Source organism: Sesamum indicum, linkage group LG12, assembly GCF_026168435.1.
Source record: "Sesamum indicum cultivar Baizhima isolate 11 linkage group LG12, ASM2616843v1, whole genome shotgun sequence".
NCBI lineage: Eukaryota > Viridiplantae > Streptophyta > Magnoliopsida > Lamiales > Pedaliaceae > Sesamum > Sesamum indicum.
Genome location: NC_142668.1, coordinates 12,414,905 through 12,440,746, shown reverse-complemented (window position 1 = coordinate 12,440,746; position 25,842 = coordinate 12,414,905). Strand labels below are relative to the sequence as shown.

Sequence of the window (25,842 nt, the reverse complement as noted above, 5' to 3'; positions counted from 1 at the left end):
TAATATAATTATCTAATTAAATTGAAAGGATTACTTATTCAAAAAAAAAATTAAAATTTAATTCAAAATTCGTTTAAATTTAAAGTATTTTTGAGAAGGAAAAAAAAAAGCAAAAAGGAGAAGACTTTTATTTGCTTCCGATAAGTTTGTAAATAAGGGTGGGAACGGACGTCAAATCTAATTAAATCTCTTTTAAACCTTATTTTGAGGTCCAAAATTGCGCTTCTGCGATCTCCTCTCCCGGGAAATATATAGAAACTCTGCCGCTGTAACGAACCGAGAAAAAAAAAATTAAAAACAAATACAACTCGAAATTCATACGCTATATAAAGCGGCTGCCTCTGACTTTCTTTTACAACTCAAATTCACCAGTTTTTGTCAACGCAATTTTTCATGACCTGAAATCGCATCACACAGAAGAGAAGGAACAGAAGAAATCCAATCGAAAAAAGCTTGCGCCTGATTCCGGTGAATATGGCGATAGCCGACAGCCATAACCACCAGAGCAACAAGAAGTGGCGGCTTTGTCCGTTCTGGCAGTCTGCGACGGCGTCTTCTTCTTCTTCTTCTACTAATAATCTTTACAATCAGTCGCAGAACCACAGCCATCAAAACGGCGGTGTTGCTTCCAGCACTCGTTCCTCAACCGTATCCTCCGTTGCCAGATCGCTTCTTCCTGCGCGGCGGAGGCTCCGCCTCGATCCTTCCAACAACCTCTACTTCCCTTGTGTGTTATTCTCGACTCCTTTTCATTTCTGTGTTATTGGTTATTCTTCTAATTTTGTTATGTCGTTAATATGAGTCTGCTTTCGGTTGTATTGGAATTTAGGAAATAAGAAGGAATTGGAATGTTTTAGGGGAATAAATCTGAAGTTTTTGTGTGCTGAATGCTGATTGATTGTATGTTTCGTGTTTGTGATATTGAAGATGAACCTGGAAAGCAGGTGAGGAGTGCTGTTAGGATTAAGAATTCCAGCAAGTCTCATGTTGCATTCAAGGTACTTCTTTTCTGGTTTGGGTAATTTGTTAATTGGAGTAGTAACTTTTAGATCTTTTCAATATTCTGAAGTTCTGTGATAATCATTTTCGCTTTGAGTATCTTTTTTGCTTCAACTCTGAACGGAAATGGATAGGGGAAATCTTTACTGGCGCATAAAGGCACAAGACTTTAGCCTTCTATTGAATTTTTTTTTCTGTGTCATGTATTCGTGTTGATTTAATTGCTTAAGGATGCTTCGTGATGTATCGATTGAAATCCCAAATTGGTAACTAATAATAGTAGTAGAAATAATGGATAAAGGAACTTTCATAGATTCCTTTTATTCACCTAGATTGCTGGCGCTGTAAAGTACTTTGACGGTTTTCTTGTCTGTCTTTAGTTTCAAACAACTGCACCAAAGAGTTGTTATATGAGACCACCTGGAGGTATCCTTGCTCCTGGAGAAGACCTCATAGCTACTGGTAATTAATTTTGGCCATTTTTTGTGTCTTGCTGGACATATCCATAGCTCATGAAAGCTTTCAAATGCTAACTTTTACTGCAGGTATAGTACTTGCATCTGAGACTTCTAAGTTAAAAATAAATTACATTTCTGGTTGACAGTATTCAAGTTTGTGGAGCAACCAGAGAACAATGAAAAACCTATAAATCAGAAGAGCAAGGTTAAGTTCAAGATTATGAGTCTTAAGGTGAAAGAAGGAACAGATTACGTGCCTGAGTTGGTGAGTGCTTTACGTTCCAAAATTACTTCTCATCTACTGTCTGGTGTGTTATAAGTTACGGTTAGTTATGTAAGTAGTTGAAAGCATAATGTTTCTTATAATGATTGAACTATGTTGAATATTATGACACAGAAAGTTCAATTTAGAGGCCTCTTGCGGGGACCACCATGTATATAGGCATTCAACATTGCAAAACAGAGATGTATAATTTAGAGCTCTAGGGATTAATTCTTTTGGTCTTAACTATTTTTATCAGTTTTAACCAGTGCATCGTATAAATTTTAACTTGATAACTGTTTACTAGGTGACATACTACACTTTTATAGCAAACAATTACTATGCATTAAGTTTGTGTCCCATAAAATTAATAATTAACTGTACCAATTGCTCCTTCCTGTTTCAAGGGAAGTACATAGATGCAGCATCTACAGAACTTCTAAGGCTCCCTGTTTATGGAAAACAAAGTCATAAGGCTCCCTGTTTATGGAAAACAAAGTCATTCTTCAGATTCATTTCGTATCTACCATACTTTTATATGCTCTATGTGCATATGGGTTCACATTTTTGTCATGCCAACATAGTTTCTGATAGAATTTTTTTAATAACTAATTTTGGAAGGTATTAATGTCCTCAAGAAATCCATTTGTCTCCAACATCCTCTCCTGCTTGGACAGATATTCGAAGAGTTCCAGCTCTATCATGTACTTTGATCCCACTATATTCTGTATGCTCTATATGATAGCGTGTTTTTTGTTTGATTGATCTAGGGGTTAAGAAAAGGAAAGATCTGCAAACTTCATCTGCAACAGTGATTCGTGCTTGGTATTGAACATGCATGATGACTAACTTGTTATGTGCTACTTCAGTTATCCCTAAGCTCGTTATATGACATAGTTAAGCTTCAAGAGAATTTGAAATGCTTATTTTTCAATTTAAGTGAATTTTACTGAACTAAGTCTCTTCTTTTTTGGAAAGTAATGCATCCTTTGGTGTTACCTATTTTTGTTTTTCTTTACTTGGTTTATGACCTTATGGTCAACTCAGAAGCAGTCCTTTTCTCCTTTCTGGATGATTTGTTAATGTCTCACTTGATTAAAACACACCTTAGAAATCCTTGGATGATGAATAAACACGTGAATGTTTGATTTAGATGGAGATGCTGCAGCATTAATTAAGTTCATCCAATCTCATGTTCTGGGAGAGGTTAGAGTTTTGTTAGTCTCGACTTACCTAGTGCTGGGATTTCTGCTTGGTCAGTGGTGCACTTTTCAGAATGGATATTGGACTATTTTCCCTTGACATGTTATGGTCTGACTTGGGTTATAGTAATTATATGTGTATTAAAAAGAATACCAAATCCGGCCTGCTGTATGGGTTTTAACTTGGATGCTCTGCAGTTTGATGAGCAAAGGGATCAAGTAACTGTTGAACGCATATTGCGGGTGGTTTTAGTGGACCCGGATCGTGCTAATCCTGTAAGACTTAGTTTATCTATCGAATTGTCTAGCATGTTAATACATTTGCTCTCTTTCCTTCTCATGAAATTCCTTGTCATTTAGGCACTTGAAAAACTGAAGCGTCAATTGGCTGAAGCTGATGCTGCCTTGGAAGCTCGCAAGAAGCCTCCAGCAGAAACAGGCCCACGTGTGGTTGGGGAAGGTCTTGTTATAGACGAATGGGTAAGTAACAACTATGTGTGTTGCCCACCTGGGTGAGGGTATAACTTCTATAATAATTGAAATCTTCTCAGTCAACTTTTTATGTTGCTAATTCTCTCTTTGTTATTCAGAAAGAACGACGAGAGAAATATCTTGCTCGGCAGCAGGTCGAGGCAGTAGATTCAGTGTGAAGTGCAGGATTTGCCTTCTGATGATTCTCGATGGAACTTATGAACCATACCTCCATCTGCATTAGGTGGCTGAGGTGTGATGGTCAAGGGCAATTCTCAATGCCAAATGTAAGAAAAGAATAATGTGAGCGGAGTTCGTTGTTATTGAGGTAAATGTATGTCTTAGGAATCGGCCTCTCTTGATTTCTTTCTTGTAAATATTTTTCGTTTGGTTCAAAAATTAACTTTTCATTATCTAGAAGGCAACCCGACAAGGATTACGTATCCAGTATCAGTACTTGGGGAGTGAACATTTGGAGATTAAAGTTCATTACTTACAACTGTTTTAATGCTTTTAAAATTATCTCTACATTAGTTATGGCACTGTCGGAGATCTCCTACACCTTTTCCCCCCATTTTGGAGTGATATGACTAAACAAACAACATTTGATACATGTATGGGATTTCACCTCAAATTTTATTCTATTAATGGATATTTGAGTTATAATTCGTAAAATTCGATCTAGTGTTTGATCGAATTTCAACACAAGACATGCTAATCATCTACACAACAGGGGGAATGAGAAGAAAACTGCAAATTACGGAGTTGGTTGTTAGCACCCCGCAACATTTTTGCTCTTCCTTTCTTTTTTTTTTATTATTATTTTTGTGTGTGTGTGTAATTTTGCTCGAGGAACTTGAGATGATTGTAAAAATGTGTCGTTAGGAATCTTATATTTATGTCCTGTGAACATCTGACTATGATGTTCTGTCATTCGTATGAGGTGGTCCTAGATTTCTTACAACAACAATGGACAAAGTGATAGCAGCTAAAAGGACCATGCCCAAAACTAAAAATGAGAGGAACAAAATGACCAACTCATAGATTACCTTGCAACTGAAATTTCTGAGAACCAAAGATTAGATGAGAAGGGCTCTCAACAAACACGGACACGCCACATTTGGCAGCATTGAAACCCTCCCACAGAGGAAAATCCAGAGTTCCGGAGATAGACTTCTTGGCTGAGATGTCATGGAGTGAGCATAGCTTTTCAAGGCGGCGGACAACATAGTCATTGGCCAAAACCCGGCCTTTGTTGGCCCCATCGGGGCAGTCCGTGACCAAACCGCATTCGTACAGAGCAACCATCAAATTGGCACCTTGATCATCAACTTTTGTCCTTAGAGTTCCCGTCAGTGATACTTGCAACGAGTCCGGTGTGGGCTTTTGGAACGTCGCCTGTTTGTGGAAAACCCTCGAATATTGTTATATGGGCATGTAACACAAGTCCAGTAGCACAAGCATCACCTTTCCGTCTGGATTAATTTTTTGTGCAGTATGGAGTCTCACTTTGTATTACATAATATTTTTAGATAATTATATTTTCACCGAAAGATGCATAATTATAAAAATAAAAAAATAGGGGTAATTTATGTAATGTTGTTGACGTTTTTAGATATATATGTATAATTTTTTTTAATAAAGATGTAGTTTGTATAAATAATGCTGCTGTTTTTAATAGTTGTATACCTAATTTTTCAAAAAGTAGAAATGGTTTATGTAATTATCCTCATATTTTTTGGCATTTGTGTATTTTCCTGCTACGAATATTTTGGCAATTTTGTGATTGTTTACATGAATACTGACTATTCTGTTGTGATTAAGTAAAGTTGCAGGAATTAGGCAGCAATCATAGTTTTTTCATTTTTGCAACATTATGGGTATGGCCATCATCATCTAAAGGACAAAGACAAAACTTCCATAAGAAAACTAAAAGTCGGGATGGACGGACCTGGAAAGAGGGAGCAGGGAATCTGGGTGCCGATGCGATGCAGGACAAAATTTCTTCGGGCTCATTGGCAACGCATTGGGCCCGGCCCTGGATCACAATTTGGGGCGTGAACATGGTATCAAGATTGAGGGCCTCAACGTAGGCCTTCTGCCTGACGGTCCATTGGCTGGACCCGAAGGGATCCTTCCACCCATTATAATCCCAGTAGTCCACGTGGTACGCCAATAATACCAACGGCACGTCCAGGTTGAAGTCGCCCCTCCCCAGCCGCGAGAACACCATCTCCGCCTCCGTAGAGGTGGCGCAGCCCTGCGAGGAGAAGAGCTCCACCACCACCGGACCTGGTCCCTGCTCCTCCTCCGTCGCCGTCTCTTTCTCCTCGTGATTGGACTGGGAGGAGCTTCTGCGGAAACAGCTGAGGAGACGAGGCGCCATTTCTGACGTGTCTTCTCGAAGGAAAGAGAAGGATCGGGCTTCGCCTAAAATCTCTTTTTGGGTTCTTTTATCTGCAAGAAAAAATGTGAGGGAAAAGTGGATAATGCGGGAAGTTGGAAACGAGGATGTCGAGAGAAGGTAGGCAGTAGCCACGGCCACGGGTAGGGGGATGGTGAAGAGAGAAAAGTGGACATCAACAATTGCTTCATATTTACCTTCTTTCTTTATATTTATGTTTTTATTTCACATATTTAAATGTTGATGTAGGAAGAAAGTGAATTACAGCGTTATAAAACATACTCAAGGAGAAGGTGTGGATTGGATTTATATTCCAAATTTTATCTTTACTTAAATTTCATACGCATTATATTAAATATTCATTATAAATAATTGTGAAAATATATTAAATTATTGATTAAGCTTCTTTTCAGATAATATAAACTATAATATTATATTTTAATATCATTTAAATTAAAATATGAGATATTAACTAATAATTCTAATTATATATTTTTTCTATATAATTTTTTTAAATAATTCTTATATATTATAGGTATATTTTAATAGGCTTAGGTTGACTAATAGGGACATTTTAGTCATTATTCCTTAAAAAAATAGGTCCAGAGTGTTCAGGGTCTGTGTGATTCATTATTCATAATATAGGGATAATTTTTTATATTTAAATTTTTATAAAAATTTTTTGGTATTTTTCCGTATCACATGAAGTCAAAATAAATATAACTTTTTTAAAAAGTGAAGTAAAAAGTATCTGAATGAGGAGGGGTGACAATGTAATAATTTAAAAATGTGGGGGCAACCCACAAACATGAGGAAAGAATTGATGAATTCTGTCCTTATATTTAGGCAGCAGCTTTTGCCCTTTTCATTTAAGGCTGAGAGGGAAGGATAGGAGGGGTGTTGGTCATTACATAAATTGGGTGTCCACGAGAAAATAGCCGCGTGGCGTGGATAAAGAGGGATCAGGAATCCCCTTTTGTCTTTTTACAATTTTCCCCATCACAAATTCTTTATACACCCACCTACCAAAATTGCATGTTTCTCGTGTCATATGGATAATCTCTAAATTATTCATTTATTCAAATCATATATTATTCTTTTTGCATGTTTTAAATTAAAGCAATTTATCCTGATATGGGCCGTCCACTCACTCATCTTCAAATTCTGCATCTTTTTTTTGCTTCTTAAAAAATGTTATTTTTTATATAATATACTATATATCTAATGTATAATATATACAAATATTTATTAAAAAATAAATATACTTATTTATATAATATATATTTTTATTTTTAATAAACAAAAAAATCAATCCCTGTCCACCCACCGCCCATCCCCTTCTCCCTCCTCGTCGCCTGCATTCCCCTTCCTTCTTCGTGCCGTCTCCGTCACCGGCCCCTCCGCCTCGCCCCTCTTCTGATTGTTCTCTCTCTCTCTCGCTATATATATATATATATAATTATTAACTATATATAATATATATATTTTTACATATATTCATTTATATTGTTTTAAATTTTTATGTTTGTTTAAATATTAATTTCGATTGACATTAAACAAAATCTAAGCATGAACATTTATGTAAAATGCTTACAATTTGAACGGTTGAGATTTTTTAAGAATGAACTTTTTCAATCCAAGTTAACCATGGACCACTAAGTAATCAACCAAATCAAACATCAACTTAAAACAATATCAAAACATCCAGATCTGAGAAATATGAAAGGATGTTTTTGTCCGCAGAAATAACCAAATTAGAGGATACGGGTGAATACCAAATCTTTTAAAACTAGAGGGACTATGTATGTAATTAAAAGAGAAAAGGAATAGCCATTTGGAATGATGCCAAAGCATCATATGGACAAAGTTTGGGCACCACATAAATGGAATCCCCACATTGGTGGCTTAACCACCACCTCCTACATATACAATAGTCCCCATAACCTGCTGAGGATATACCAAGATCACAAAGTCAAGAGAAATTTGCATACAGAATTTCTGATCATTATCATCTTGATAGTTTCTCAAGTATGCTGGAAGGCAAGGCAGTGATTGGTGAGACAGATATGCTGCAAACTATGCAACAAGATGCACTTGATTTGGCAGCTAAGGCACTTGACGACTTTGATGTCACTGACGCCACTGAAATAGCCCAGTTCATCAAGAAGGTAATAATTCTTCTTTTTACTTTTGTCGTGAACCTAAATTTGAGTGCTAATCAATCACATGCCCACCATCATTTTTTTAGTTGAATTTGTGTTGTTAATGACAGGAATTTGATAGGGTCTACGGACCGGGCTGGCAGTGTATTGTTGGAACGGATTTTGGATCGTTTGTGACGCATTGCTACGGATGTTTTATCCATTTTTGCGTTGGCAGCCTCGCGATTTTGCTATTCAGGGGTTCAACAGGACAAGAAGGTGAGGAAGATGATGGCCACTTCCCACCTTTGAAGAGCATAGATCTCTGAGCCTTTTTCTCTATTTTCCCTTTATAAATTAGTAAAATTGCTCTATATATAAAAAGTTTAGGTTTTTTGTCGCAAATTTTTATACTATTCATCATTATTTCAATGTTATGCTTAACTTTTGGGGGTAATTAAAATAATCCCTCTTAAAAATTTTGGCAAAATTATAAACATCTCCTCCTTGTTAATATTGTTAAATTAGATCTACGTAAATATTGTTCAAGTAGATAAATTTTTAAGCGAGAAGTTTCTACAAAATAAAGAATATATAATTATCGTGGTTTTGAAAATCTCATAAATTAGAGTTCATGTAAGTTGCCTTCACACTCGCGAGTGTGTGTTTCAAAATTATATTTTATGACATTGCATTATATTACAAAATTGGAGTGAAACTTATTTCACACGTAACCCTTTTTGGTAAGTAAGATTTTTTTTTTTTTGACATATTTGTGGCTTAGAGGTTTTTAATGAAAAATTACCAATAAATCCGCACGTTGGTAATTAAGAACCATGATATGTTTATAGTAAAAGATACTTTCGCCACCATGTGACACATAACGCGAACAATAAGAATTACCATTCAAATAAATTTGTTAAACTATCAATGATGTTTTAACCGAGTGGTTAAAGTTAAATTTCTATGAATAAATTTGAATTAATTAATTATGGGTTCTAATTCTATTGAATGTATAAATATTTATCTCATTTTGTATGAGTTAGTGCGATATATATGTTTACATAAGTTATTATAATTTGCTTATTATTCTTAATCTTATTAATGTATTGTTAAGTTTATCAAAATTATGATCATGTATATGATTACTATTTCAATATATATATATATATATATATATATATATTATTAAAACAAACTCAAATAATGCACGAGTACTATTTGTTTAAAATGCTAATGCACTCACTTTGTCTCTTAGTAATGAAGTTTACTTTGTCTATTAACATTTATATTAATTGACTGTTGGGTTTACATTCACTTAATATAACTCGATTTTTTCACAACACATTTTTCAAATAAAAAAATAATATAAGAATAAACGTATCAACAACATATTAAGACTCTAATACCTAATATATAATAACATTTATATCAACAACGCCAAACAAAATTGATGTAATCATTAAACTGCATATTTATATTATCCTGAACTTGAAAATTTGTGCAAATCATACTCTTACAAAATATTTATAATGCACAAATCTGAAAATTATGTAGTATTGTAAGTAGTATAAGAAAATATGGATCTCTATAACAAGGTGTACTTAGATAATCATAATATGTCCTCCTAATTCTAAGAAAGATAAAATGTAGGTACTTCGGATAGCATGTTTTTGCCATTTATGCAGAATTGCCAATTATACATTATTTATTTATTCTCTTTTACAATTGAAATATAATAAGAGATCAATAATTAATTATACATGATGAGTCGTTCAATTTATAAGATTCGAATATTTATCGTTTTACCTAAGAATAAAAAATTGCAAAAGTAAGTTTGAATGCGCTCTGTGCGATATGTCATATTATTTCATTCCTTGTAAACAAAATTACAACTCGAGCAGTACTTAAGTATATTATATATTGAGCTTACAATTGAAAAGTAGTCGACTTAGTTTTGAGAAGATGCAGATTAAAGTTCTTATAAGTTGCCTTCGTATTGATAGATTCAAAGTAAGGAATTCAAATTCTTCCAACCCCTATTTAATTTTTTTTTTTAAAAAGAAAAAAAGGTTACTCGTCGTAGTGGGGGAAAGACATACATGATTGTTCTTGTAGGTTACCTCTAACCTGATAGACTTGCAGCGCGAAATTAATTCCAACAAAATAAAAAATATTCATCGTAATTTTGGAAAGCTCAAATTAAAGTTCTTGTAAGTTGCCTTTATCTACATCTCTAAAATAAACTTAAAATTTCTTACAAACCATACTGTTCTTATATTGCACAGTTTGTGCAAAGAGTGTGCAGTGCAGCTTCTTGATGCTATATTTGAAATATGGGCAAATCATATCGCATGTGGCTAAAATATTAAATTAAGATGATCAATTTGATAATAAGACACATAATTAAGGTGGAGAAGAAATACTATTCATAAGAATTTATTGAAAGTTTCTTTTAGTAATTATGAAAGTATCATGAAATTCCTAATACAATGCCTAATAATGCACGTCTTTTGATATTTCGTCATAGAAAATAGATACTTTTATTGCTATAATCATTTCGGACACATTTAAACTGAAATTGCTAATTTCATAACTTCAATTCTGCTACTGATTTTAGCTCACTATTGTTGAGTTTACATTTTCTTAATGTAAAGCTGATATATTTTTGGAAGGGATGATTAAACAGTTAACATACCAACACCATATATATAATGAATAACATTTATGTTAATGTGAATTAGGCCTAGTTCAATTGGCGAAATTGAGATCATGGATTCGAATCCTGCTATATACGTGGTAACGTGAGATGTTGTCCTATTGTATAGTAGATATTTTATATTATAATAGTCAATATTGTTTAAATTTCATTTATATAATATTGTTGATTATGATTATTTTAATTAATGATAGTTCATACGCTTCAAATAATAATAATAAACATTATGTGAATAAACTCCAAGAAAATTGACAAAAATATCTAACTACATATGTGTTTGAGATAAACTTGAAATTTCAAACAAACCACACTTAAAATTCTTGATAATGCACGGTTCTGCATTATTTGTTGAGATAAGGCATTTGGTGCCTTCTTTCTTAACTATTTACAAAATTTGTTCAAATCAGATTGCATTCGGCCAAAATGTTAAATTAAGAATTTGATAATAGGGCAATATATCTTCTTCTTTTTTTTTTAATAGATCAACTGAAATTACATTATAAATCGAAGTAAATATTAATTATAGCAATCAACATAGCGATTACCAATATCAAATATTTATAACTAATCAATAATTATTATTAACATATAAAAATTAATATTAAGATTTGGACCCTTAACCTTATAGTTATGAGGATCAGTTTCACCTATTAAGGATGAATTCAAAACGATAAAATAACTTCTTTTTTTCTTTTTCCTTTTCTCAGAGATGATTAAGAGTGATTCCTCGATTCGCACTAGAATTTGAACCTTGGCCAAGACAATTGGGTCCCGGAAGTGGCAGACCGGCGGGGCTGGGGATGTTGCTCATGGGGAGTGGGCAAAGTTATTTGAAAAAGGTAAATAAAAAAAAATTATAAAAATAGTGTGCTTTGAGATTTCTTTTAATAGTACGCATTATCGCATTGGCTGAAACGATTCAGACAATCTTCTGTTTTTTTTTAAAAAAAAGTAAAGCGAGTGTACAACTGTCTTCTTGAAATTACAATCATCATCCTTTTAGAAGTCGATTCTACACTGATTTTTCCTTTAAAAAAAAAAGTAGAAAACTGTGAGAACCAGTTTTAGACAAGACGTGGGGATTTGGATTTGAGCAACATGCGGATGCGGGGCACTCTGCAACACGAATCCTTGTCAAAAATAGCTACACCCTTCAAACTTAGTAATAAATACAAGACTTTATTCCATACATCAAACAGCAGCTATATCCCACACAAAAGATGCTACAGAATGCGTGAAACTCACATACCTATATATATATATGAAAAGATTAATGTACTCAGAAATCAAAATCATCCTGGTTAGGCTTTGGAGAAGTCAGCAAAGCAGTATAAAGCCTGAGCCTGTCTTCTCCAAGGGAAGAGCACCTCGACAACGGCCGCCGCGGCCGAATAAACGACAACGATGTGAGCGTCAATCGATGCCTATACCTTCTCCACGCCAACTGAATTGCCACAGCCGCCCACGTCCGCCATCCAGGCGAGTAATACCGGGCGCTCCTCTTCACTTTTTCGTTCACAAAAGTATACCGAAAGTGCTGAGTTACGTACTTAACGTCCTCTGCTTCTAGCCCGAAAGCTTCTGTAGTTTCCAGAGTTACTAGTGTGGATGAAGAGGGCGGAAGCCTTTCGACAAAGGGTCGCCTGAGGCACCACGAGAGGAGCTCGTCTCCACTAAAATTTCCAGGGCCTAACATGCAGCAACTCTTCACCCCGTCCCGCAGGACTTGGCTGCTCTGGAGATGTCCTCTAACTATGAACAGCATTCTTTGCACTGGATCACCTTCTCTTGTTATCTTTCAAACAAGAAGATTTAATTGAATTTATATAATTGAAATGAGAAGAAAATTTATCAGATTTCTGTGGCTTGTACTCACTGTTTCTCCCTTTGTGAAAATGAGGGACTTGACACGGTCACAAATATTCTCCAGGACAAGGTTATCCATGTGCTGGAACAGAGGTACCTGAAAGAAGATGCAGATACACGTAAAACATACACGATTTTGCTGAAAACGAAAACAACAAGGTTTAGCTATGATCGGTTGATCATTTACCTGCCTGACCAAATCCAAACAGAGATGATACTTGATATCCCGTCTTAGCCCTTCAGGCAGATTTCGCGTCATCTCACACTCATCAACTCCCCGCATTGCTGCCCAACGCTGCCTCTCATAGTTCCGCACTCTCTGCCGGAACGCTTGAGGCAACCGCCGTTTTCTCATCCACCACTCTATATTCCTCATCTTCAATTGCATCGCCTGTTTCTTTGAAGTAGTAGCATGCAAGAACACCTGACACAACTCATGTATTATGATCATCATCACATATTTACATAAATCAAGAATGTTATATAAATTTCATCAAAACAATTACTAATTACCTTAATGTTACCAATTAACATTGTAACAAGCAGGAGTCCAGTGGTCAGCACAATGATGATGAAAACTACCTCCAACCAATCAGTTGTGCTCTCCAAGTTCCCAAAAGTACTGTTCCATTCACAAATTTTGCATGCTGATCAAATGCTTTCATCTCAAAGAAATAACTAGTGTTTTCCCCTGTGAAGTTCACAGACAACATCGTACCTTAGAGTCATGAGGCCCCAGAAGATGGGAAACAGTATTTTCTCCAAACGATTGTCATTGGTCACAAGCTGAACAGTCCATTTGTAAGCTCCGTAATCGAAATTGTCATAATTTTCCAAGCAAGTCGCTCTTGCGGTTTTGTTCTCGCCCCATACAAATCGTGGTCTGTCTCTGATTAGATCTTTTGTTCCATAGTATATTGATTCTTGGCAGGCCATCATTCTCATGTTGCAGCCCGTTGACATTATGCACTGTTGCTTCAAGCATTTTGCAGCCCTTTGTATGCCTAGCAGGTACCAGCATGCTCCCACAGCCTAACAAATTTTACAGATTAAATTAGTGCCGTTTGATTCGCGTTCAATAAGTATGATCAATCAGAGGAGTATAGTTACGTTATCATTTGATTCAATATGGGTTGACCGATGCATGGAGTAACAGTAACTTACGAGATTCATATATGTTGAGGGAAAATTGCAATTCTGGTGGAATTTTGTTTTTAACATGCCATTTTTTCTAAATTATTGGCCTAAATTGTCAAATTCAATTCCAATATCACTAAAATTACCATCATTCAATATAGTTTCATCTATGATCAAATAATTTGTTACAATTTTTTGCTATAGCAAATATTTTGCAGAAACAATGATTAATAGTCTTTCACACTGGTGCCATGATTAATTAATATTTCTTAATCTTTTACTTTTAATCATAATAATTAACCATAATAAAAAAACATATTTAATTTAATTCAATCTTCAAATTTAATTATGTGAATATTTAAAACCTATTTGATCCAATGTATTATGTTAAAAAAGGAAAAAAAAGTCAATCACAACATTTGTTATGAGACAAATTTCTGAGTGTTTCATTACTTCATAATTGAAAGAAAGGAGCCGACATGAGTTTCATGCAGCTAATCAAGTTCCACATGGTATGAAATAAATGATTAAACCTCAATCAAAAACAAGTAGATAATGTCCTTAATTGCCAAACCCCCGCCCTACCCCACCCCACCCACAAAAGGAAATGGTTTTATTTCTTTCAATTTCTAGGGGACGACAATCATTAATCATAGTAAACTTAATTAAGGACAAAACTGGGGATTAATTATCACCAACAACAGTTCTATCCTTTGTTTTTTTTTTTAATTCACATCAAGTACAGGTGTTGTGATTAATTTGTCCAAGAGATGATTTTGGTAGGTATATATACAGCTCCAATACCGTCAGCCGCACAAAATCACGCAAACATTAATTACGAGCTATACAAAAACAGGAATTGAATGAGTGAGGAGTTGCGCTTACATGGGATGCCACGAAATAGGCAATCATGTTGAGAGCAATGCCCCACCAAACGGTGCCGAAAATATAGCCGGAGAGATTCTGCATGCGGCGGAGCAGACAGACGGAGTGGTAGATTTTGGGCAAGTATTGGAACAGAAACATAATCAGCAACACCGTCATCACCACCGTCGTTGATCCTTTCTCTAACAGCCTCGGGATTACCACCCACATTACAATCTGCACATTCCGTTTCGTAAATACGTACACGTACCAATGTTTTTGTCCATTCTTTCAACATACAATAATAATTCAAAATACTTTATTGTTCTGATTCAGATATTTTATGTCAAATTATCTAGCATCGCATTTTACACAATCTTTTTTTTTTAAAAAAAAATATCGATTATATTATGTCTACTTAAAAAGTGCACACATATATATACGAGATTGGGTGGTTGCGATTTTAATCCTGTACGAATTCATTCTTGTATTATTGTCCTATAATTTTAAAATTTTATACATTAAGCACAAAAGTTGTAGAATTTGCTAAAATGACCAGAAAAGTGTACTCATTTAAACTAGTCACGTGCACATTTTTGACTATTTTTATTCACAATGTGCGAAACTTTTAAATTATAGAATAATATTATCAAAATGAACTCATATTGGACTAAAATTATCATCCCATACTTATAAAATTAAAATTGTAATTTAATTCAAGTATAACACAATATACACCAACATCAATTTTCTACAGAAAAAAAATTGAAAATAGGGTGAGTATGAGTTGAGTTAACCACCAATTAAGATGCCTAAATAAATACGTCTAGATCTATTTAAGGTATACAAGAATTAAGTTACAAATTATGTTTTAAGTTCATATATAGTGTACGTTCTAGTGATTTTAGAACTTTTGCTTCCATTTTTATCCTGATTTGTGTTAGTTTTTATTAGTAATAGTAAATATTATTATGGATTATCATATTTAAACTTCAATAATAGTTACTATATCCCAATAGAAAATTAAATAATGACTTTGTAATTGATGCATCTTGCGATTCGATCAGAGCCTAGTTGCGCGAAGTATTGTCCGCTCGTACTTTTTATGAGCTTAACAGATTTGTCCTAAAAAGGCACCTTGCTCAAAGGTGCACAGTGGGTCTAGTCGGCCTAGGACCAATATGGACCAGCTTGAAAAGGCCCGGCCCAAGACCAACCCATTATTGTTCATGGTTGGTCTTAGGCTTCAATTGGGTCCATTTTTAAACTCAATCCCAACCATGGACCGGTCCGATTGAGGCCCGACCAAGCCCAAACCAGGTAGCATCAGGCTGGAATGTACTTGTTTAATTTATTTTCTTTTTATAATATTGAGGTCTTCTTATAAATAATAATTACTTAAATTTATAATTATCTTTTAAAATATAAATTAAAGCACATAAAAATTTATATATAGAAAAATAATAGTTAATAATATATAATGAATATTAAAAAAAGAAAAAAGGGCCAACAAGCCTGGTCCAAGGTATTGATTCTTGGTACTAGCCCGATCTCAAGTGAGTCTGGGCTGAACCTGCTCATATTTTTATTGGTTCAATTCGATTTTGGGTTGGGTTAGTCCAGCTCGCCTCACAGTGCATTTTGACCACCTTGCTAAAAAGAGAACAAACTTGTTAAATTCATACGAAATTAGAGCGAATAATACCTCGAGTCACAAAGTGCATCAATAATATATCATAATGTGAAGCATATATTGTTTTTCTTTTTATATATCAGAATAAGCTAGATATAGTAAAAGTTTTTAAGTTATAATGTGATTTTATATGGTAACATTAATTAACGTATCAACAATTAATGTATAGTAATGATGACAATGATTAAAAACAATTACAATAATAAAAGTTAAATATTATTACTTGAAATACTTAAAAGGTGGGAGTTCAATTTGCCAATTCTAATTTTCTGATTTTAACTCCAATGATATCACAAACAGAAACAAGAAAAGAAAAAAAAAATATATATATATATATAAAAAAAAAAGAGAGATAGAACTGATAATTCTAAACTTGACCAAGAAATCATGATGATCATGATTCAGCAAAAGGAAATAAATACATAAATCATCATCATGAAGAATAATGAATAAATAAAATTCACAATGTCTCCAAGAATTATTAAGATGAAGACACGCCACAAATATGATTTTCATCTATTTCAATCCTGTTGAAATAATTTGATTCTATATATGTATATATATATATATATATATATATTACCACAAACAGAGAGAGAGAGAGAGAGAGACAGAGACTGACACACATGATCACATGCGATTTGTACTAAGATGTAAGTGTAGGTCTGTATGGATGGTGAGGCTAGCAAGCATTTACCCCTGCATGCATACAAACAATTTACATGACATGCATCTTCTTTTGGCACATTCCTCCTCACTCCTCTCCCTCTCGCTCCTGATTTCGACCTAATTAATTCCTCTACCTATCTCCATTCATTCATATATACAATTCTTTATTATTTTTCTAAATTTATATCTGTAATTTCTGCAAATTCAATCAAAGAATAATAATGTGTATATATGTCTCACCTGAGGCAACGGAAGGATGACGAAGAGATCAAAAAAGAAACCCTTCTTCGACTTTAAGTACTTCAAGGCGACAGCGCGTGCTGTGGCGCTGCTGCCATCATGCACCCTCTCGCCGTTGGGGTAGTGGGGGCGCCGGTTCATCTTCAACTGTAGCCACATGTTCCAAAGGTGCAGGGCGTCGGTCATGCAGCGGAGAACCGTGACGGTGACGGCGAACCACCCGTCAACAAACACACACATGAAATTGTCGCTTACGGAGAGGGCGTAGAAGAAGAGGGGGTCCACGAATAGCCCCGCCGCGCATCCCAAGAGGAATATTCTGTTCCATTCCTGCACCCACGATGCCCTAGGGTCCAAAACCTTACCCCAGAACCACCCTAGGCGGCGCCGCTTCCCACAACCGCCGTACAGGCTCTTGCAGTCGTCGGGATTTTCTTCTTCCTCCTCCTCCTCCTCCTCTTCTTCTTCTTGGGAAGAAGAATCAGTGTCATTGTAGTTGTGGTGAAGCCGTTCTTGGTCGTGATTCGGCATCGATAATTAGGGTGGAAAAGGGAAAAGTAGGTAGGTAGGCTGGTGATGAATGAAAGTGTTGGGGAGTTGTCTGTTTGGAAAGAGTGCAGTGGTAGAGATGAAGACGCATATAATTGCAGATATGCGGGCATGGAATGGAATGGAAGGGAGACCCTCCACATTCAATGACTACAATGCCCTCCCTCTTATATCTATCTCTAATTATTTAATAATAAAGTATAGACGACGACAATAACAATAATAATAATAATAAAGTAGAGATTATTTGAGCAGAAATTGTGATGGAACTGCTTATTAATATTAAATTATAACCCAAAGATAATTTGGGGTGATTTTAATATACAACAAAAGAATAAAAATAGTTTGAATTTATAGTAGTAGAAGAGGGTCGGTCCGATGTGATGTTTTTGGCTTGCGGTGGATTTTACCTATTTTCTTTTTTTCTCTCTCCATTTCAATTTTTTTTTCTCCTATTCTCTCACTGTAATAATAAAAATAAAAATAGTTAAAAAACAAAGGGCAAATAGTTTTATAGTGCAAGTGAAGGATTATTGAAGCATTACTAATTCTGCAAATTACGGAAGGACTATAGCTACTTTTATAATTTCCCCAATTAAGAACATTATATATATATATATATATATAGAGAGAGAGAGAGAGAGAGAGAGAGTTTGTGTGTGTGTGGAAGTGATGATGGGGAAATTATTACACATCATATTTGGGTTGCTAAAATGATATATAGTTGAAGATGAATGTTGATTTGGAGGGAATATGAGTTGAGAAGGACGCCCAACCAACCCTACTTTGTCAACTTCTTCTGCATAAATATGAATGACTACATCTCCTATGCCTACACCTTAATATCCTAATCCAAATTATCATATCTTCCATTCTTTTTTAGATATACATACAATATGAGAATCATATGGAGGGGATAAGGGTAATTTGGGAAAATAGCAAGGAAGAAAAGGACAGACATAGAGTAGAAGCAAAAAGTTTGATTAGGGGAGGAGTGAGGAGAGAGATGCCAAGGCAAAAGGGGTCTTATTCTCAAATAAGTTCGAACAACACAGTTTCCATGCAATTTCGTCGTTTTTGTTCTTTAGTCTACCAATTATTCTTTCATTTTCCCTTTTTTCTTTTTTTAATTATTATATACAAGTTAAGGAAAGTAAATAATTATCCATATATGTTTGTTGTATACATATACCAGCTGAAAAATGAGCAAACAACGACAACTCACCTCCATCAAGAGTCGTTTGAAAATGGAACTATGTGTCTTCTGTTTCAAACAAACACCCAACACAAGATAATGACCGTCCTTGCTCCATCAACCCGCAAAATTGTGACTGTATATCTAATTTTATGTCTATTTATTTGTTCGTCTCAACATATTTGCTTATTTGAGTTATTTATTATTATCTATAATCTTATAAAAGAGGTCTGGACGTATTTGCTGACTTGAGTTATTAATTATTATATATAATCTTATAAAAGAGAACTCTGTAGTTGAGCAAATATTTTAATATCCAAATTTAACTTTCAATTCATTCCTTCCATTCAATAAAATTTGGTCACAATAATAATTTCAACTTTCTTTAGTATATTTATTAAAATATCCCTCAAACTTGCTCGACTTTTGAAATTTGAAGCCACTATTTCATGATTGACTATCCATTTATTAATAAAAGTATTAGTTATTTATAATTTTAAATAATTTTTGTCCACGGGTTGAGTTTGCCGTGTACCACTAGTAGATGTATTAATTCAACCTTTGAATTTGAACTTACTGAATTATGTTAATGAATTGCTATTAAAATAATGACCATATCTCTCCCAATGCTAATTCAACAGCATTTCCAATAACAACTTAATATGAATTTCTATCCGTATTTCTAGTTGTACTGTCGATTCTAATCACATATTTTATGGGCTTCTTGGGAATTTACTATATATGTCTAGTTTTCTAAATTATTTTCCTATACTCTCAATCGTTGATCAGATTTATCAATTGTACAAAACTGAAGCAAAATGACAAGAATGTACTGTACCAAGAGAAGACAGAAAGGAAGGCCCACCGGTTTTAACTTCCCCTTTTATTCGCAGTTTCCTTGTGAAGATGTCAGTTTTCACCTCAGGACAAGAATAACATTTGTGTCCTCAAAAAATTCAACTAAATTAGCAACTTCTTAAAATTCTTACCACACAACTATCAATGCATTCCCAGGAGGTCTTGAGGCAAGCCACGGTTAAAATCGTCTAAAGGCAATCAATTAATCTACGAAATTTACCCCTCTGGTAGTCACACTTACCACTGAAGTCACTGCTCCAATATAACCGGTTTTCTTGGGTCTTTGGCCCTGTCCAGTGTCCACGTATCACATCTCGATGATAAGAGGAGTGGTAAGACCTTCATCGAGAAATTCTGAACCAAAGACTAACTGCTAGAATTGATAGTCCATCCAAGAATTACATAGCTTTCTTAACATAGTGGAGCACTATTGAGAAACAAACTAGACCTGCATTTTTCATGAGTTTTTGTTTACGTTCTTGTCATTTTTCTTTCGCTCTTCTGCCAGTACGATGACTGGTATTTTGAACAACGTTCAGTTAAAGGTAAGAACAGGGAATAGGACAACAGGAGAAAGAACACATAAGGGTTTTTCCTATGGCTATTTTGCTCGGATTTATGGATGGTCCAGAAAGATTCTTTAGTTTTTGGGGGTAAGAGCTTCAAACCACTCAATCTTTCTATCAATTCTGGCGCCCAAAATCAAAAAGCTGATTTAACCAAATGCCTCCAAGGTAGCAAGAAAGTATAGGACGAACCGTGGGGGACCCCGATGCCCTGCCCTAGTTTCTGTAGAATGAGTAACACCTTTGTATCAGTATCAATAAGGATGACTTTGGTATTATTTTCCAGGAACGAAAAGACACAATAATTACTTATAACTGAGATCACATGTAATACTTTTTCGCAGAGAAGGGTTCTGGGTCCAATCAGGCAACTGTATGAGGATTTCCAGGCTGCCCTGAAAAATGCTTTGGGTATAATGCAAAAACAGAACCTACTGAAGGAAAAAGAAAGATGGGAGATTCAAATAACTGATCATGTAAGTTCTTTTTCTATAAAATAAGGCCTCACAGGTAAAGCATTTACTGTAATTCCTATAGCGGCTTGGAAAAAGGATACAGGGTTTTAACAATATTGAATATGCATACAGATTATGCTGACAGCTACCGGAAGTGGACTGTCTCAACCACTCGAATGGAATTCTTCACTTTAGTTCCATTACTGGAGTTTTCCTGTAAACAGGAGACATTAGATTGTGAATACATTTGTGGCCAACAAATATGATAAAAATCTCAGTTATGTGGAATGAGTTGAATATATCAAGAATGGGATCAAGATCAATTATGTCTAGTTCAAACTAAATTGGCTATCAAAATGTAGCATGCAACAATAAAACATGAAAAATTGGGTCTAAACCACTGATTTTGCGAAGGCATAATTCATGGAGAAACTAAATTTTCAAAAGCCACAGAAAAACTGCCAAGGACAAGTTGATCACAAGCCAGAGTATATAGCAAAATGGAAAAGGAGAAAAAGCTGATATTGTAGAAAAGTTAGCTATAGATCAAGGATTCTGATATGGCAATCAAGATTAGAGTTTAGAATTGCCTAGCCATATTTCATATAACATGAACAACCTGCATTGTGGTTTATAGTTCACCATGAACACCTTGATATATTCAAGCTACTGAGAACTCACGAAGACTAACTATTGACTAGAAGTTCGCCACTATCTTCTACAGACCATTCTCATTTACTATTCACTAGGGATCCTCATAAACCGAAAGTGAATTCCTAAGGAAATTAAAACATGAAATGCAAATGTGAAGAAAAGAAAAAGTATGCTAAGTGCTATAATCCGAATTCAAGCATTAACATCTATGGAAGTTCATGTATTATGTACTTAAGTAAAAACATACGAACAGCACAATAACATAAAAGCAAAGACAATACCCTTTGGCCAACCAATTTGGTTCTGTCACTTTTCTGATGTACTTTCCTCTTCACAAACTTTGGAGCTTCCAGTGGACCTTCAGCTTCCTTCAACATCATACTTGATTTTATACCCAAAGCCATTTTCCGAGACTGGTTTTCTTTACCACTATTTACAGTTTTACTGGTGTGGTTGACTCCTCTTGCTCTACTAGAATTCTTAGCTGTAGCCGGGAGAATGCATTTATTAACTCTCTTAGTAATACAACCTTCTCCATGTTTCTTATGACCCTGAAACGCACAGATGTTACAAGTTACAAAAATTATATCCTGTTCCTATATGATATCTGCAGCTGAAAAATTATGACCAATAACCTTCTGCAAGGAGAGCAAAGACGGCATATTTGTTAAGTGATATGCATTCCTTTCCCACCTATGTGACATATACCCCTCAAAAGATCAAGATTCACTTTGGTGATATAACATTCATTTCAGGGGGAAAAAATATTAAAGCACTTAAAGACCAGCTTTAATTATTAGCAGAATTGACTTCACTGCAGCTAAGCTAACACACTTAAAGATTATCAACTCATTGCAAGTTCTCACCATTGTTTTACTGGATTCTCTGTTGATGATCAAATTAGATTCAAAACTGATACTCCAAGCTTCGGCAGCAGGTGCCTTGTATGCATTTCTGCGATTTACTTTGTTAGTTGGAAGTTGAATCATTGTGGTGCTATTTCTGCTATCCGGCATTTTATCCATATTTGTTCCCACCTTGTTCATCCCAGCACACCCAGGTTGCAGAGAGGACCTAACACTTGATTTACTTGAAGAAGAATTCTGACCTTCTGACTGATTCACACCTTTAATCACAACCCTAGATGCTTGTCTTGTAACATAACTTTTCCGAAGGCTATCTCTAAGATTTAACAATGACCTACTAGTGGCCCCAAATGACTGACTGGAAGCCTTAATGAGGTTCCAGCCTGCGGTGTCTGATGTAATTGTGCTAGTTGAGTTGCTCCCTCCTCCAAAAGCTACAGACTTAATAGAGGTTTTTTCATCAGTAGAACTAGACACTGATTTAGTAAAAGCATCTGTAGTAGTAACAGGTAAGGTGCGTTCACCAACTGGATCAGGCTTATATTTTGGGTGATCCTTTACTTTTCCATCGAATGCCTTTTTTGTTATAGCTTTTCCAGATCCTGCATCTATAGGCAAAGACCTGCTACTCCAACTTTTGGACACATTTTGCTTGTTTAAGGTAAAACCACAAACTACTGGCTCGTGCTTCCCACTCTTATAATCTTTGCCTCTTGATTTTGAGACTGATGGTGGAAGCTTTGGAGAAGATGATCCCAGGAGATCAAAAATCATGCCACACTCCACAGAATTTGACAACTTAGATATCAACTGTTTGGCAGAACATTGATGGAACCTGAAAATGCAGCCAATTTAATCAGACCGAAAAACTTTAACCAGGTAACCTAACCCAAAATTCCAAATTGTATCCAATATAGCTGAAACAATGTCAGATGCTTACGGATGGCTTACATGGAACCACTCATCATCCCTGCAATAAATGTATTCAAGCCATGCAGTCAGACAATATATGATACTGAACCGCAAAGTAAATTGATTCCAACAAAAAATTGCGGATGGATTTCGAGTTAAGTAGCACGATTGCTCACTTGTCCTCGTCAGTGGAATCGCATTCCAGAGCAAGATCCGCCCACATAGGAGCTTCTATTTCATCCTGCATTTATAATCAACATAGGACAGTATCAATAGTAATGCAGATACTCAAACAAAAAAAGCACCAAATACAGAAATGCGCAAACACACACACAAATCGAAAAAAATGTGGTTTCCTTCGGAAAAAGGAAACATTAGATCGTTGACTAAGGACACTGCAACAAGGAAATTAGTGAAGTTGGAGGCCAAAAGAAGTCTAACAAATACACTAGCACGTTTCTATACAAATCATTAGTATCTGAATAAAAGTACACCCAGAAAATCAAAATCAAAATCCTGGTAAGACATAAAAAAAGCAAATGAAAAAAGATTACAAAAACCCCATAAAGATCAAGCAGTCGCAATGAGAAGCCAATTAAATCAAAGGAACACAATACCGAAGTCGACAATTTACCAAAATCGCCCATTGATTAACGGGCTCCCTGCTCTTCCTTGGGAGATTCTCAAAAACTTTCTTGGCATTCGTTGTGGCAGCGGAAAGTTGTTTCGGAGCCTTCTTTGTCAAACTCATTTTTTGTTCTTTATTTAGCGGATTTATTCATCGAAACTCAAGATTTAATCATCACGAGAAAATGGAAAGGTTGATTTTGAATCTCATACATTTGAATCATCTGATACGGCAACTACACTATTATACTGTCGAGTATGGGGTTTTGGCTCCAAAACCTTTGGATTGATCTTGATATTCAATTAAAAGGTCTCCGTCTCTGTACATCGATGCGGGGATAGCTCAGTTGGGAGAGCGTCAGACTGAAGATCTGAAGGTCGCGTGTTCGATCCACGCTCACCGCATTTTTACTTTTTTTTCCCTTTTTCACCCCCTTTTTTCTAATTTTACCATGGATACGGGTTTAGGCCTGACAAGAATTACACTGGAAATTGGATGGGACCCACCCCTCTTCCTGTTCTTACTTTTCTGTTTGACAGAATCAACACATCAATCTTGCTGTCATAAAAGTTAAAACCATGTTAGACAAAGTATTTTATTTCTCGACAGTGATAAAAGAAATATGTTGTGGGAAATATAAATTGTGGATAAAAAGATATAAGCTGGAGATACTTATAATCTTTTAAAGCCTTCTGATTGGTTAGTGAAGCACTTGCATTCATTACCAGCCAAAGTTTCCAGAACTGCAATCTTCACCCCCCATCCACTTCATTCATCTCCTTCTCCACTGTCTTAACATATTAAATAAAACGTTTCCCCCTGATCAACAGTCTACGTAGCAATCTCCAAACACAAGTAGTCAGTCAACCTGTAAATGGCATCAATGGCTACTGCTGCCAGCTCCACCACTGTTGTTAAGGCAACCCCATTCTTGGGCCAGACCAAGAATGCCAACCCCCTCAGAGATGCTGTCTCCATGGGAAATGCCAAATACACCATGGTAAAAACCTCCCCCTATGCATTTCTCGCGTACCATGAAATGTATTCTTGTGTTTGATTCTGTTCGCATGTTCTGAATTTTCACAGAGAGTCATAATAACATGAAACTACTCTACGACATTTCCAACGTGGTGAGGTTACTGATAAGATAGTTTTTTTCTTGATTAGGGTAATGATTTATGGTATGGACCAGACCGTGTCAAGTACCTAGGACCCTTCTCGGCTCAGACTCCATCTTACCTGACCGGAGAATTCCCCGGTGACTACGGCTGGGACACTGCTGGTTTGTCTGCTGATCCTGAGGCCTTTGCCAGGAACAGGGCTCTTGAGGTACATAGATAGTGCATGCAAATATTTTCCAATAAACTAGTGCTGGAATTTCATTTTATGTTTCTTGAATGAACCATTTTATGGCGATGATAATTATAGGTTATCCACGGGAGATGGGCCATGCTTGGAGCACTTGGCTGCATCACCCCAGAAGTTCTTGAGAAATGGGTGAACGTTGATTTCAAGGAGCCTGTCTGGTTCAAGGCTGGAGCCCAGATCTTCTCCGAGGGTGGGCTTGACTACTTGGGCAACCCAAACCTGGTTCATGCTCAAAGCATTCTGGCAGTTCTTGGATTCCAGGTTGTGCTCATGGGACTTGTCGAAGGATTCAGAATCAATGGTCTGGATGGAGTCGGAACGGGCAACGACCTGTACCCTGGTGGCCAGTACTTTGACCCCCTTGGCTTGGCTGATGACCCGGTGACTTTTGCTGAGCTCAAAGTAAAGGAAATCAAGAATGGAAGGCTGGCCATGTTCTCCATGTTTGGGTTCTTTGTTCAGGCTATAGTTACCGGTAAAGGGCCATTGGAGAATCTCTTGGACCACCTTGATAACCCTGTTGGTAACAATGCCTGGGTTTATGCCACAAAGTTTGTGCCTGGATCATAAGCTAGAGACTTGATGTAGTCATGTGATTGGATGAGTGTGCGTAATTTGTGTAAATTATCTATATATACATGCCAAGAAGTAACGTCCTTTGTGCAT

The 25,842-nt window shown here is 35.7% G+C and overlaps 6 protein-coding genes, 1 long non-coding RNA gene and 1 other non-coding gene across 11 annotated transcripts; 5 read left to right on the top strand and 3 right to left on the bottom strand.

Annotated features, from left to right (window-relative positions):
* The first annotated feature begins 264 nt into the window (after window positions 1-264).
* Window positions 265-3,934, top strand: LOC105174778 (vesicle-associated protein 4-1). Its single transcript, XM_011096966.3, has 7 exons — window positions 265-727; window positions 928-998; window positions 1,380-1,461; window positions 1,604-1,722; window positions 3,120-3,197; window positions 3,282-3,401; window positions 3,512-3,934. Exons 1-7 carry the CDS (start codon window positions 475-477, stop codon window positions 3,569-3,571), a joined length of 783 nt encoding a protein of 260 aa, XP_011095268.1. The 5' UTR covers window positions 265-474; the 3' UTR covers window positions 3,572-3,934.
* Window positions 3,935-4,254: 320 nt separating this feature from the next.
* LOC105174777 (uncharacterized) lies at window positions 4,255-6,070 on the bottom strand. The gene is made up of 2 exons (XM_011096965.3): window positions 5,344-6,070; window positions 4,255-4,790 (listed from the first exon to the last, which is right to left on the bottom strand). Exons 1-2 carry the CDS (start codon window positions 5,776-5,778, stop codon window positions 4,431-4,433), a joined length of 795 nt encoding a protein of 264 aa, XP_011095267.1. The 5' UTR covers window positions 5,779-6,070; the 3' UTR covers window positions 4,255-4,430.
* A 1,618-nt stretch (window positions 6,071-7,688) lies between these two features.
* On the top strand, window positions 7,689-8,451 carry LOC105174776 (Dynein light chain type 1 family protein). The gene is made up of 2 exons (XM_011096964.3): window positions 7,689-7,964; window positions 8,069-8,451. Exons 1-2 carry the CDS (start codon window positions 7,827-7,829, stop codon window positions 8,264-8,266), a joined length of 336 nt encoding a protein of 111 aa, XP_011095266.1. The 5' UTR covers window positions 7,689-7,826; the 3' UTR covers window positions 8,267-8,451.
* Window positions 8,452-11,787: 3,336 nt separating this feature from the next.
* CNGC4 (cyclic nucleotide-gated cation channel 4) lies at window positions 11,788-17,855 on the bottom strand. Its single transcript, XM_011096962.3, has 7 exons — window positions 17,126-17,855; window positions 14,545-14,760; window positions 13,241-13,554; window positions 13,036-13,144; window positions 12,710-12,946; window positions 12,533-12,619; window positions 11,788-12,451 (listed from the first exon to the last, which is right to left on the bottom strand). Exons 1-7 carry the CDS (start codon window positions 17,654-17,656, stop codon window positions 11,936-11,938), a joined length of 2,010 nt encoding a protein of 669 aa, XP_011095264.1. The 5' UTR covers window positions 17,657-17,855; the 3' UTR covers window positions 11,788-11,935.
* A 2,385-nt stretch (window positions 17,856-20,240) lies between these two features.
* On the top strand, window positions 20,241-21,317 carry LOC148784865 (uncharacterized). The gene is made up of 3 exons (XR_016062998.1): window positions 20,241-20,380; window positions 20,638-20,769; window positions 20,881-21,317. It is a non-coding gene; the product is annotated as an uncharacterized LOC148784865 (long non-coding RNA).
* LOC105174774 (uncharacterized) lies at window positions 20,763-24,048 on the bottom strand. Of its 4 annotated transcripts, none has more exons than XM_011096961.3 (6): window positions 23,815-24,044; window positions 23,357-23,421; window positions 23,209-23,238; window positions 22,269-23,103; window positions 21,684-21,953; window positions 20,763-20,962 (listed from the first exon to the last, which is right to left on the bottom strand). In XM_011096961.3, exons 1-6 carry the CDS (start codon window positions 23,929-23,931, stop codon window positions 20,894-20,896), a joined length of 1,386 nt encoding a protein of 461 aa, XP_011095263.1. In that variant the 5' UTR covers window positions 23,932-24,044; the 3' UTR covers window positions 20,763-20,893. The 4 variants fall into 4 exon arrangements, with proteins under 4 accessions (XP_011095263.1, XP_020553920.1, XP_088732163.1 ...); XM_020698261.2 differs by having other exon boundaries at window positions 23,798-24,029; XM_088876037.1 differs by having other exon boundaries at window positions 23,220-23,238; window positions 23,815-23,889.
* Window positions 24,049-24,139: 91 nt separating this feature from the next.
* Window positions 24,140-24,212, top strand: TRNAF-GAA (transfer RNA phenylalanine (anticodon GAA)). The gene has a single exon. It is a non-coding gene; the product is annotated as a tRNA-Phe (tRNA).
* A 331-nt stretch (window positions 24,213-24,543) lies between these two features.
* On the top strand, window positions 24,544-25,841 carry LHCB3 (light-harvesting chlorophyll B-binding protein 3). The gene is made up of 3 exons (XM_011096960.3): window positions 24,544-24,808; window positions 24,976-25,137; window positions 25,237-25,841. Exons 1-3 carry the CDS (start codon window positions 24,683-24,685, stop codon window positions 25,744-25,746), a joined length of 798 nt encoding a protein of 265 aa, XP_011095262.1. The 5' UTR covers window positions 24,544-24,682; the 3' UTR covers window positions 25,747-25,841.
* Window position 25,842: the final 1 nt, after the last annotated feature.

Coding starts and splice junctions, on each gene's coding strand:
- LHCB3 (XM_011096960.3), top strand. CDS start 24,683: ATGGCATCAATGGCTACTGCTGCCAGCTCCACCACTGTTGTTAAGGCA. Junction 24,809..24,975: donor GAAATGCCAAATACACCATG/GTAAAAACCTCC, acceptor TTTCTTGATTAG/GGTAATGATTTATGGTATGG. Junction 25,138..25,236: donor CCAGGAACAGGGCTCTTGAG/GTACATAGATAG, acceptor TGATAATTATAG/GTTATCCACGGGAGATGGGC.
- CNGC4 (XM_011096962.3), bottom strand. CDS start 17,656: ATGCCGAATCACGACCAAGAACGGCTTCACCACAACTACAATGACACT. Junction 12,947..13,035: donor TGTTAATTGGTAACATTAAG/GTAATTAGTAAT, acceptor GAGTTGTGTCAG/GTGTTCTTGCATGCTACTAC. Junction 12,452..12,532: donor TTTTCACAAAGGGAGAAACA/GTGAGTACAAGC, acceptor CTTGTTTGAAAG/ATAACAAGAGAAGGTGATCC.
- LOC105174777 (XM_011096965.3), bottom strand. CDS start 5,778: ATGGCGCCTCGTCTCCTCAGCTGTTTCCGCAGAAGCTCCTCCCAGTCC. Junction 4,791..5,343: donor TCCCTGCTCCCTCTTTCCAG/GTCCGTCCATCC, acceptor TTCCACAAACAG/GCGACGTTCCAAAAGCCCAC.
- LOC105174776 (XM_011096964.3), top strand. CDS start 7,827: ATGCTGGAAGGCAAGGCAGTGATTGGTGAGACAGATATGCTGCAAACT. Junction 7,965..8,068: donor TAGCCCAGTTCATCAAGAAG/GTAATAATTCTT, acceptor TGTTAATGACAG/GAATTTGATAGGGTCTACGG.
- LOC105174774 (XM_011096961.3), bottom strand. CDS start 23,931: ATGAGTTTGACAAAGAAGGCTCCGAAACAACTTTCCGCTGCCACAACG. Junction 23,104..23,208: donor TGGTTCCATGTAAGCCATCC/GTAAGCATCTGA, acceptor CTGCATTTTCAG/GTTCCATCAATGTTCTGCCA. Junction 20,963..21,683: donor CCAAATTGGTTGGCCAAAGG/GTATTGTCTTTG, acceptor TCCTGTTTACAG/GAAAACTCCAGTAATGGAAC.
- LOC105174778 (XM_011096966.3), top strand. CDS start 475: ATGGCGATAGCCGACAGCCATAACCACCAGAGCAACAAGAAGTGGCGG. Junction 999..1,379: donor AGTCTCATGTTGCATTCAAG/GTACTTCTTTTC, acceptor GTCTGTCTTTAG/TTTCAAACAACTGCACCAAA. Junction 1,723..3,119: donor CAGATTACGTGCCTGAGTTG/GTGAGTGCTTTA, acceptor GATGCTCTGCAG/TTTGATGAGCAAAGGGATCA.